The sequence below is a fragment of the Pipistrellus hanaki genome (assembly GCF_964339955.1).
Source record: "Pipistrellus hanaki genome assembly, chromosome: 5".
NCBI lineage: Eukaryota > Metazoa > Chordata > Mammalia > Chiroptera > Vespertilionidae > Pipistrellus > Pipistrellus hanaki.
This window is the reverse complement of record NC_140507.1, coordinates 71473374-71485770: the sequence shown is the minus strand read 5'-3', so window position 1 is coordinate 71485770 and position 12397 is coordinate 71473374. Positions and strand designations below refer to the sequence as shown.

General features: G+C 61.4%; 1 protein-coding gene across 5 annotated transcripts in view; it reads left to right on the top strand.

Moving 5' to 3' along the window:
* GNG7 (G protein subunit gamma 7) overlaps nt 1–4186 on the top strand; it is a 124449-nt gene extending 120263 nt beyond the window's left edge. For 4 of the 5 annotated variants that reach the window (XM_084883576.1, XM_084883579.1, XM_084883577.1 and 1 more), the window contains one exon: nt 659–1251. In XM_084883576.1, the coding sequence (XP_084739702.1) occupies nt 659–784 (126 nt within the window). In that variant the 3' untranslated portion in view covers nt 785–1251. Of the gene's footprint in view, nt 1–658 lie in introns of all 5 variants that reach the window. The other variant, XM_084883575.1, reaches the window with a different exon arrangement.
* The last annotated feature ends 8211 nt before the right edge of the window (nt 4187–12397 follow it).

Here is a 12397-nt window from a genome sequence, read left to right as displayed (position 1 = left end):
GACCTGAGAACCAGGAGGTCATGGTTCCATCCCGGTCAGGGCACATGCCGGGTCGCAGGCTCAATCCCCAGTGCCGAGGGGAGAGGGAGAGGGCATGCAAAAGACAGACAATCAGTGATTCTCATCATTAATGTTTCTATCTCTCTCTCCCTCTCCCTTCCTCTCTGAAATCAATAAAAATTATTTTTAAGTACACAGTCTAAACGTTATCATTAGCGGTATCTAATATATTTGGTGCTGTGCAGTCATCACCTCTATCCAATTCCAAATCATCTCATCGTTTCACAAAGAAACCTCATCCCCATCGGCAATGACCCTCCATCCCCTCCCCCAGCCCCTGGCAGCCACTGAGTCCACTTCCTGTCCCGGGGACCCGCCTCTTCTGGACATTTCACACCAACAGCACCACACACCGAGCTGCCCTCTGTGCCTGGCGCCTCCCGCTGAGCATCCCGCGTTCCGGGCCCGTCCCTGCTGCAGCGAGTGTCAGTGGCTCGCTCTTTCCCCGGCTGAGCCACCGGCCATGTGTGCAGGGACACGCGTGTCTGCCCGTCGTCAGCCGAGGGACACGGGCAGGAGCCGCCTTTCGGCCGTGCTGTGAACACACATGAACCAGCCTCTGACCTTCTCTCTCTCTCATCCTTGTGCCCACGCTCAGGTCTCCAAAGCCTCATCAGAACTCATGAGCTACTGCGAGCAGCATGCCCGGAACGACCCCCTGCTGGTGGGAGTCCCGGCCTCGGAGAACCCCTTCAAGGACAAGAAGCCTTGTGTCATTCTATAGCCTGGTCTCCTTCTGCGTCTTCTCTCTCTGTGTGTCTCTCCCTCCCTCCCTCTCTCTTTCTCTCCCCTAACCCTTCCTCTCTCTGTGTCTCTGTCAGGGCATCCTTCAGTGCGTAGTCAAAGCAAAGCACTCTGGGTCCCTGAAACGTGTGATGCCAAAAGAAATGCAAAGCTCCACCACCGCCCAGACGGCGTAAACTGTACCCGCTGGGCAACGATGGGTTCCAGGCCGAACCGCGCTGCCCGCGGGGCCGGAACAGGGCTGCTGGCTGCACAGCTACTTCCCGTTAGGGGGAACCGAGATGCCCAAAGGATGCGGTCGCCATATTTTTAAGCTCTCACTTGCCATGGGAGCTGTGGCCCAGAGCTGGCTGGTCAGAGAGGGATGGGAGGGGCGCTGGCCGCTGGTCCGGTGACCTGGGCAGCCTGGGCGGCTGGCCGTCTCACACAATTGGCCACTTGTAAAAAGAACTTCCTCCGCAGTGCGTTTTCTTCTGTAAAGCCGAGTGAATGTGGGGCCGGGGGCTGTCATGAGCTTTACAGGAATAATCTCCCTATCGTTTAGAAAGCTGTTGTCTGTACTGCCGTCAGTGTCCATGGCCGAGCTTGGCCCTGCTGTGTGAGGGGCCTGGGGGGCGGGGGGGCGGAGCGTGGCCTGGGAAACGCGCCCGTGTCCCCGTGTCCCCCGTGCCGCCCGCTGTACGGCGCTGGTTTGGCATGTGCCGCGTGTGACCACGCCCCTCTCCTGGGGACCCCACCCTTCCCAGGAAGGGCTTCCAGCCCCTTGCCCTGGTCCCTGGAGTGGCCCGCGGGGTGTTGTTCTGTTTTAAGCACCGACATTGGTTGGGCAAGTAGAAGTTGTGAACATATTGGGCTCTTCAGGGTTTATTGTTTTATTTTGGTTTTTCTCCACTTTCACTTATCTCCGTGGCAGCCTGGGGGGGGAGGGGGGGGGAGGTCCGGGCAGGGCGGGGCGGGTGTGAGGCGTGTGAATGGTCTGGGGTAGCGGGGGCCTCCGAGCTCTCTGCTGGCTCCCACACCCCTCAGACCCAGCGCTCTGGCCGGAGACAGTGCGAGGCACAGGCGTACCCACCCCTCTCCCCAGCAGCCTGGGGAACGTGATAAGGCGTGGAGTCCAGGCTTGGGGGGGGGGGGCTTTTTATAAAGTCACTTTTCCTCTGTCAAGACACGGACGGTGAAAGGAGTGAGAGGATGGGCCCCTCCTCCCCTGCCAGTGCCACCGTGGCCACCAGGACCCCATACAGCCTTGCACTCAGGGTTCCGCCTGCCCGTGACGGGGCCGGAGGCAAAGTGTGGGAAGGAAGGAGCCCGAAGCTGCCCTGTGGCCCCCTGGATGTCAGCGCCCGAGGCCGTGCCCGGGGACCGGACAGCCGCCAGCCCGGCCTCACCGCACAGCCGGGGCCACGGCTCCGGTCCTGCCGGAGCTAAGGAGGCTCGGGAGGACCCTGCACCAGCTCCCCAGGCGCAGCTCCCCCCAGCCGGTCTGGGAGCATCAGGGGCCCGGGGAGCCCGGCACCCCCAGGCCTGCCCTTGGTCAGGGGAGGCGGGAGGCAGCCTGAGCGGGAACCTGTGCTCGGAGCCTCTCACATCCCGGCACCGGTTCTAGGGCCCCGGGGAGTGACCCCAGAGGGCAGGGAGCGGCCCAGAGCCAGACTTGGAGACCGAGGCTGCGGCCCTTCCCACCGGCCATCTGGTGACTGGTTACTATGCGCCCCCTTTGCTCCATGACAGAAGCCTTAATCCCTGGAGCCTGCATCAGATCCCTGCACGCCCATCCTTCTTCCTGTCCCCTCCCCTGTCCGGCCACCAGGCCCAGAGAGGACAGCAGGTCCCGATCCCGCCCAGGGGCCCAGACCTCCCCTTTCTCTGTGCCCCCGCCTGCCGGTCATTCTAAGCCCTCCCCCCCCCCCCCATGTGTCCGGACCCCAGGCCTCCGGAGAAGCCAGTAGGAAGCAGAGCCGAGGGCCCTGGCCGAGGGAGGAGGGATTGAACCCGAGTCCATAGCTCCATGGCCTGCAATGGGCTCAGCCTGCCAACATGTTCCCCACCCGCCCCCCTCACCCCCAGGCCTGAAGCAAACTCCAGGCTGGGCCTGGGGCGGCTTCTGAGCCGGAAAACCTGGGGTCTGAGTGGCCTGGGTAACCTGAGGCCCAGCAAGGTGAGGACAGTCAGTTTCCCACCCCATTGCCCTGCCTGCTCAGGGGCCCACACCTCCGACCCCAGGGAGGTGGCGATTGGCTGGCGTCCGGTTGTGGTTTTCTTTCTAGCTGAGAAACACACACACACACACACACACACACACACACACACACACGAAGCTCCTTTTCCCGTCTAGAGTCAGTCTCTCTGTCCACAGTGTCACCTACAGCAGCAGGCGCTCCCAGCCACGCATACAGAAAGCTGTGCGTTCCTGATCAAGCATCCGCCGCCAAAACGTGGCTTCAGGGCGGTCGGCCCGGAAGTGCCCCCCCCCCCCCCCCCCCCGTTAGGGAGCTGGAGGTGGCGGCAGCACAGGCCTTGGGGAATCCAGCATCTCCTGTGTGTGTGTGTGTGTGTGTGTGTGTGTGTGTGTGTGTGGTGGAGGGGAGACGCAGAATTACGGACACAGACACAAGGCAGGCATGGAGGTGCAGAAACCGTTCAGTGTTTCCGGTGGCCAGCCCTCCTGGCCTGGCCAAGCCCCTGCTCTGGTGACAGCCCTGTCCACCCTCACCCCCCCTCCTCAGGAAGGAGCTAGACCACGCCCCCTGCCCATCCTCCCAAAGGTGACCCCCAGGCCGAGAATGAAGTGACTCGGTGTGACCTCCAGCCCCAGGGGATGGAAACCCGCTGAGCTGGGCGGAAGGTGCTGCCGTTCCGGCTTTGATGTCCCTGCCACTGGCCCAGGACAGCTCCGGGCCCAGCAGCTCATCTGTCCGGTGAAGAGCCCCTCACCCACCCCCCCACCCACTCTCCGGGCCACAGGATAAGACCCTTGGTGTCTCACTCTCTCGCCCCAAGCTCCAGTGACCAGGGGCAGTTTCTGGCCCACGTGGAGCCACCAAAAGACACTCCTCCTTCAAGAGCACTGACAAGGAGCCAGCCTGCCACGGGTCCCCCCGGAAACAAGCCATACGCCGGACACTCCGCCCTCCTCCCGCCAGGGAACCCGTTACCGAGCGTGTGACCCCGTGCTCCTGGTCTCGGAAGCAATCTGGGTCTGCTGGGTTCTTCCCCGTCTGCCTCTGGATGCCGGGCGGGTTTTATTTCTGATTTTAACAACAACAACAACAACAAAAACTCCGGGTGTGTCACTCCACTTTCTCGCAGTATTTTAATATTGTGTGGTGTTGTCAATACGAAGTGAATTAATCCACAATAAAAAGGCTCACTGCTCCTTGTCTCCAGTCCGGGCCCTTCCTTCGCCATGGCGCTGCTGGGAGGGTGGGACGCGCGCAGTGACCACCCCTGCCTGCGCCAGGAGGAGGCGCCTGGCGGAGCCGCACAGGCGGCAGCGCTCACGGGCGTCAGCCGGGCGGGCTTTGTGTCGCTGGCCCGCACGTGGAGGGGAAAGGCTTTCTGCGGGAGCCACGTGCCCACGGCTGGGAGTGTTGTCTGGCATGGCCCTGGGAAAGGCCATGGGGAGATCTCAATTGCACCCCCTTTCGCCAGTCACCCAGAAACCACCCCGACCACCAGAGGGACTCCAAGGAAGACCAGGGAGCCGCGGCCCAGCTCACACCACACCACCAAGAGTTAACATTTTAATAATAAACCTGCAAATGGGTGACTCTGACTGCTAAGTAGAGAAGAACTTTCTCTGTATAAAACATTTGTAAATTCAACTACATAAAAATTATCCCTTGAGTATCAAAAATTAAAAGATTAGCCGAAACCGGTTTGGCTCAGTGGTGGAGCGTCGGTCTGCGGACTGAAGAGTCCCGGGTTCAATTCCGGTCAGGGGCATGTACCTTGGTTGCGGGCACATCCCCAGTAGGGGGTGTGCAAGAGGCAGCTGGTCGATGTTTCTCTCTCATCGACGTTTCTAGCTCTCTATCTCTCTCCCTTCCTCTCTGTAAAAAATCAATAAAATATATATATATTTTTTTTAATTAAAAGCAGTTCAAAACCCAACAAAATTATCACAGGACCCAGCAGCCCCATTTCTAGGCATGTACACACAAAACCATTGCTGTGTGTACATACCTAGGGACTCCCGGAGGGATGTACACTCCCATGCTCACAGCAGCCTGACTCACAACAGCTAAAGGGGGCACCACAGCAGCCAAATGCCCAGGGGTGGCCCGTCCACACACACATACTTCTCAGCCTTAAAGGGGCATTCTGCCGCCTGCCGCCACACAGGTGAGCCCTGGGGACACTGTGCTGAGTGACACAGGACAAAAGCTGTGAGATCACACCGTGAGGTCCCGGGAGGAGTCGCATTCACAGACAGAAAGATGGTGGGAGCCAGGACTGGAGGAGGGGGTGGGGGTTCGTGTTTAGCAGGGACAGAGTTTCTGGTGGGAAGATGAGAACGTGCTGAAGATGGACGGTGGAGATAGACGACACTGTGCGTGCACATAACCCCGCAGGATGTGCACCTAATAGTTAAAATTATATTTTACCAGAAACAAAGCAAAACAAAAAACCACCTTCCCCAGCATCGCCTGAGGCCTCCAAGGTAAAATGTTGGCCTTGCTGAGAGCACAGAGCACCCGGGACTCAGCTTCCCGGTGACGGTGCGCAATGCCAGCACCACTCCGGGAGAAGGTCTGGCAGCTTCTTATAAAACCAGACACACACCTCCTCCCGCCTCGGCCTTCCACCTGTGTCCGCCCGGGGAGCTCAGCGCGTGTCCGCACGTCCGGGGAGGTGCGTTCAGGCAGCCCTTCCCGCAGTGGTCCCGTCTGGAAACACCTCAGGTGAGGTGAGTGACAGACGGACTGCCGTCCATTCACACCCCAGAGTCCCGCCCAGCACACGTTTTATTTACAATATTTAGAGAGTCTGTTTTCATACCAGAGAAAGGGTCCGTGAGATGCTGCTGAGGCTGTGGTGTCGAAGCAGACGTGTCTATCTGAGCGATGACTTTAATCCCGTCTCTCAGGGCTTGCGCCTCTGACGCACTGCGGCTCCCACACCCTCCCGGGGGGACGGCCCGGCCTGCAGAAGCCGCCTGCTGTCTGGTCCGCGCCCTCCTGGCTGGTCCCCGTGACCCCCAGAACGGCCCCCACACGCCCAGGCGGACGCTGGAGCCCAGGCGGCCGGTGGGGCGGGCTCGCGATTCCGTGCCCCCAGGGCCCCAAAGAACCGAGGGGGGAAATCCCACATTTGGAACCCTGAGGCAGCCGCAAAGTCTCAGGATTGGGGGGCCGGGGCGGGGGGTGCCCCCTGGGTGGCCGCACCAGGCTCGGCGCGCTCTGCGATACACGTGTGGCTGACCATGGGAGCCAGCCCAGGTTTACAGTGGAAAGAGTGATGTAAAGCCTGCCGGCGAGAAGAATGCGGCGCTCTCTCTGCACAGCATTTACCGCCTGGGAAGCACTCCGAGGCCCAGGCTGAGAAAGAAACGTTCCCTCTGGTCAGAATGGCGCAGTCTGCCGGCCGACATGACAGAAACGGGGAGGTGAGAGCTGGGCCAGCCAGCAGGTGTCCAGGGCCTTGACCCCGCTCCGCCCCGCACTTGCTCTGTGACCTCACATAGCAAATCACGGCTGAGCAGCCCTGGGATTCTGGAGCAAGTGCGAGGGCCACCCCCGTTCTAAAGCCTCACGTCCCAAGTAAGAGCCGGGCTTGGAGCAGGAGGAAGGTGGGTTCCTGCTCCGAGGTCAGGAACAGCCCAGCTGGCACCGCCAGGTCGTTTATCTGCCCCCGACCTCCGCCCCGAGGAGAAGGGGAATCTAAAAGGTCTGCGATGGGCAGGCGCTCACGTCCCCATCCTCAGAGCCATGCGGAGTGCCTGTGGAAAGGGGGACTTCTCAGGCCGGGACAGCCTGGGCCCCGCGATGGGGCGCAGCTGGTCCCCATCCTGCCATCCTGCGGGGGTCAGGGAAAGCCAGCGCCTGGTCCCGGGTCATGAAACTGCTCCCCCCCCCCCCCCCGGGAGGAAGCAGTGGAAGCTGCCCCGCTCCCTCACTCCTGCTGTCCTCGTCTGCCAGCCTCGTCCGGCCGCCCCTGGAGCAGAGGAGAGAGGAGGGCCCCTTCGGCTGGTCTTCCCGGCCAGCACCGTGTGGAACATGCTGTTGTCTTCAGAAGACACCTCCGGTCAGGAGCGCGCAGGGGGCCTGGGCCCGGGACGGGGGCGCCAGCTCGTCTCCTGTGACTGTCGAGGGACGGGGCGTGTTGGCGGGCCTGCACGGCCTCTAAAGCATTCCAGCAAGAGGCGGCAGGTGAAGGGGCAGAGGGACTTCGTTGGGGCCTTGCAGCGAACCGTGGCTCTGCGAGTCAGCTCCCTCGCTTGCACAACGAGCTCAGTGGCAGCGAGGCTGCTGTGAAGAAATGCAATAGCCGCAAAGTGCACCGTGAGCTTCCGTCAAGCACAGCTGGCCAACAGCCTCAAGGTGCTGCTGCCATGCCCCCAACATCCAGGTGGTCTGCGGTGCACACCCGTGGCAGCTGTCTCCTCTGCCTCCCCTGAGCGCTTCCTGCCCGATGCCGACCACGTTTGCTCTGTCCCTGGGCCCCACCCGCAGGCAGGCTGTCCTCTATCAGGGGGTCGGAACAGGCTTGCAGGAATCAGCTCAGAAAAAAGCAAAAACACGGCATCGCCCGCTGTTGTACCTGCTGTGACCCAAGGCAATGTGCAGGCCGGAGCGGCCGCGGGCACGCTCTGTGCTTCAGCACAGACCCCAGCAGAGGGCCAGCCAGGCCTCCGGGCTGAGCTGACTTCCCCCTGGGCCTGCGGCTGCTTCCTCTGCGTTTCCGGCCCGTTTCTCCGAAGCCAGGCAGCTGCCTCCCTTCCCGGTCTGTTCGGGGCAATCCTGCCCGTTTCTGTGAATCCAAGAGGCCCCGGGCGGAGGATCCGGAGCCTTTCTCAGAAGGAGAGAGAGTCTGGGGGGCCAGGGACCCACCTGAGGGTCCGGGACTCTGACTGCGGCCTGGGAAGGTGCATGGCGAGCAGCAGACCCTGCTCCAACGCTGATGCCCACCGCCAGGCCAGGCACTCTGAGCGGAAACGGGCAGCCCACCCAGCCCGAACCCCCAAATTAGGACCCTCCCTAGAGCTCCTCCTTACATGCTTCTCAGCTGGCGGTCACAAGGGCCTTTTGTGCGGGAAGCCAGGGCCAGGATGGACCACGGCCTGTGAGGTTTCACCTCCACTCCATCCCCATCCCACCCCACCCCACCCCCTCTGCGACCCCTCCCGGGAGGCTCCCTGGAAGGCATTGGCACAGCTCTGCCCCGTTAGGGTGTGCAGAAGGCCCAGAGCTAGGAAGGCACAGGCATCCTCAGAACCTGACGCCGAGCCTCGGCTCTGATTGGCCAGGCAGCTCAGGAACCTGCCGGGCAGGATGCCCGTGTGCCAGTGTGAAGGGCGGAGCCTTCGGCATGGGCCCGCCCATCACCCATCCCGAGGCTGTAATGCCGTAAGAAGCCTTTAGAAAAGCACTCAGTCCATACCGGGGTGCATAGCCCACCTCTGAACCTAGGCCCCCAGTCTCCATGGCCCCATCGGAACTATCCTAACACATGTCGATGTTTCTAACGCTCTATCCCTCTCTCTTCCTCTGTAAAAAGTCAATAAGATATATTTTAAATAAATAAATAAATAAATAACTTTTTTTTTTTTTTTTTAAAAAAGGAGGGTACTTGTGCTGAAACTAGTTTGGCTCAGTGGATAGAGCATCAACCTGCAGACTGAAGGGTCCCAGGTTTGATTCCAGTCAAGGGCATGTACCTTGGTTGCGGGCACATCCCCATAGGGGGTGTGCAGGAGGCAGCTGGTTGGCGTTTCTCTCTCATCGATGTTTCTAACTGTCTATCCCTCTCCCTTCCTCTCTGTAAAAAAATCAATAAAATATATTTTTTTTAAAAAGAGGGTACTTGTGGCAGGCTGAATAATAGTCCCTCCCCAAAGATGTCCACATCCTAGTACAGTACTCAGAACCTGAGACTATTTTCCAGACAGCTGATGGGATTAACTTAAAGACCTTGAGATGAGGAGACTATCCCAGCTTATTCAGGTGGGCCCAGTGTCATCACAAGGGCCCTTATCAGAGAAAGGCAAGCCCTAGCCGGTTTGGCTCAGTGCATAGAGCATCAGCCTGCGGACTGAAGGGTCCCGGGTTCAATCCCAGTCAAGGATATACACCTAGGTTGTGGGCTTGGTCCCTAGTAGGGGGCATGTAAGAGGCAGCTGCTCAATGATTCTCTCTCCTTTCCCTCTCCCTCTCTGAAATCAATAAAAATATATATATAATTAAAAAAAAAAAAGGATCAGTCAGACAGAAAAGATGAAGTGGAGATGGAAGCAAAAAAAAGGCCTTGTGTTGAACCAAGGGATGTGGGTACCTTCAGAAGCTGGAAAAGGCAAGGAAACCCATTCCCCCTCGGGCCTGCAGAAGGAACAGCCTGGGGAAACCTTGGTTTACAGCCCGGTGGGGTTACTTCTCACTGCTGACCTCCAGAATGTCAGGGAATGCATGTGGGGTGTCTAAAGGCACTAAGTTTGGGGTGAGTTGTTACAGCGGCCCTAGGAAACTCATACCGCGTCCGTGTCCAGCACATGCTTGCGGAGTGAGTGAAGGGACGGTGAAGGCATGCAGAAGGCAGCTGTGGAACCCCGCGTGGGTCGGAGCCAGAACAGTCAGGAGCCCGTGCTGGCCTCCGGTGCATCACAGTCACCAGACCCCGCGCCTGGGAAATTACCCCCCGGCCTCAGTTTCCTAGTCTGCTCCCCGCCTGAGGAGTGAGGAGGTAGCTGGAGAGTCATCTCAAGCTGTGGAGCCGAGTAGATAGAACCGGGGATATTTCTCACAGCTCCAGCCAGACCCGGCTCTGCATCCTTTCTGGGGCCGCCTGTCCCCTGGCCTGCCTGGTTTTCATTTCAGATCTTTAATGTTTTCACTCATTTTTTTAAATCAATTTCTTCATTTGTTACCCCATTTTCCCGAAGGAGGCAGCTGGGGCTCAGAGAGGTGAAGCCAGTCCCCCCAGGTGACCCAGCTGCTAAGAATGTGGATGGCGATGAAGCTGCCAGAGAATAAGCCTACCACGCAGCCCACACTTCTGTTCTCCCCGTGCCTCCGCGGCCTCTCCCCGAACGGCCCTTCTCTGGGGGCACTGAGCCCCAGCCGACAGATGTGGTGGCCGAGATCCCTTCTCCTCGGGACAGACTGTCACAACCCTTAAAGGAGGTGAAAGGTCAGAGTCCAGGAGCCCCGCCCTGCCCTGGAGGTGGCATTCCAAGGTGGGGTGTCATGGATTCCTTAAGACTGGAAGGTCTGGCTCACCTGGCACTTAGGAATGCCCCGAGAGCCCTCCAACCAGAACACTTGGGGTCTCCCCACGCCAGGTCTGCCCCCGCCGGAGACCCTGCTCCAGGGCTGTGTGTCCTTATCTGCCCCTTATGAGCAAGGCAAGCCTTGTGTCCCGGGCTGGGGGGGGAGGAGGAGGAGGAGGAGGAGGGGGAGGAGGAGCGGCAGGAGGAGGGGCAGGAGGAAAGAAGGCGGGCCAGCCTGGTTGGAGGAATCCCCAAACCAGCTAAAAATAGCTGGGGAAATTATTCCAACACCTTCCCGAAATAGAAAGCAGCCTCCCTGCCCAACAAGAGCCCGGGGAGGGTGGGGCTGGAGGAGAGGTGGCCTTGGGCGACCCCTCCCCTGCCCTCCAGAGGACCCCACTCGGGCTCTGTCCCCAGCTGGCCTCCCCTCCCCCGGGCCGGCTGGCCCTGAGACCTGGGGAAGGGGCGCCCAGCAGGGGTGGGGGCCGAGCCTACTCCCCCTCCCCGCAGCCCTAGCCCAGATCTGCTGACCCGGGAACTGGGAGTGTCCGGAGCCAGCGGCTAAAAATAGCCCTCGCCTCCTGGGCGCTATTTTTAGATCCATTCGTCCCGGCCTCAGCACAAAGGCGGCCAGCCCCGGGCACACCCCGCCGGCCCGGCTCCCGGCCCGGGCACAGGCCCTGCCCTGGCCACCGCAGGGGCCGGAGCTGGGGAGACCTGCGGGGGACAGACCCGGCCTGGGCGCGCCTGGCGGGGGCGCAGGCACCCGCACGCCCGCTCTGAGCCCGGGTGCAGGAGAGGGGGCTCCCGGGCAGGGGCCCGGCCCTCCCTCCGGACGGGGTTCTTTGAAGGCCGGGCGCTGAGGACCAGCACGGCCTCGGCGGTCTGCAGGACGTGCCCAGTGGGCGCTGGGCCCGGGTGGGAGTCTGTGCAGGGGGCACTCGGGACCAGGGCTCAGAGCTCAGCCCGGGCCGGCGGTGCGGAGCCCGGTTTCACTTCGCTCTCCCCGCCCCTCCCCGGCCCCCGCCCGCCCGCCGCCCCCACAGAGCGGGCTGATGTCATCGCCCGGCGGCCTCCCGGCGCCGCCGTCACGGGCGGCCCTGCGCAGGGAATCCCGGCCCCCGCGCCCGCGCGTGGAAACCCGTGACGCCAGCGCCGCCCCGCCGCGCTTCCGGGCCCGCCGCCCGGCCGCCCGGGGTGGGGGTGCTGGCCGCCGCGGTGCCCACCCTGAGGCCGGGCCGAGCCCTCGCCACGGCCACCCAGCCTCCCCTCCCCAATCCACGAGAGCCAGGAGCCTGCGTGGCCCGCGCCGGACAGACACCACCCGGGGTGACGCACGGCAGGCCCTGCCCGGGGTGTAAGCGGCAGTCCACCCCCTGCCTGCACCCCCCTCCCCCGGGGCAGGTCCCGCGTGGGGCACTGCGGCTTGCACTGTGGCTTGCACGGCCCTGGCTGTCTCTAGGACGGGGCTGGGGCCCGGGCCTGGCCCTCCGGGGCTGCCCGCAGGATCGGGGTGACGACGTCCAGCCCGGACACACCGGCCGGGAGCCGGGAGCCGTGGCCTGTGGGCGTGGGGCGATGACTCTGAGCCTGTTCACTGTCTCCCCGCCAGTCTGGGAGCTAATTACTGTCAGGACGAGACGGGGTGGCTGGAAAGATGAACAAATCGCAGTGTGTCTGCAGCACGTCTGGGTCTGCGGCCCCACCGGCTCCTGTGCTGGGGGTGTGGGCTGTGGGCTGTGGGGTGTGGGCTGTGACAACGGCGCTGTGTGCATGGAGGAGCCGTGGGCACATGCGCAGTCCTGCAGGGCCTCCCGTGGGTGATTGGGGCAAGATTCCTGCCTGTGTGTGTGAGAGAGAGAGAGAGAAAGAGAGAGAGAGAGAGAGAGAGAGAGAGAGAGAGATCTGTGAGAGTTTGCTCTCCTTATACATAACGTGGATCTAGTCATAGTGCTCACCTCCTAGGGTATGAGGAACCGGTGAATTAATAAATAGATGTGGGTGTCTTCTTACCGTGGGACCCAGGAATCCCACCCCCAGGTGCGATGGAAGAGAAGTGAAAACAGGTCCACACCAAGGCCCAGCTGAGTGCTCCATAGCAGCTTTATTCCCAGTCCCCTCAGCACTGCAGACCGTCCAGCTCTCCATCCCCAGCTGAACAGGTAAACT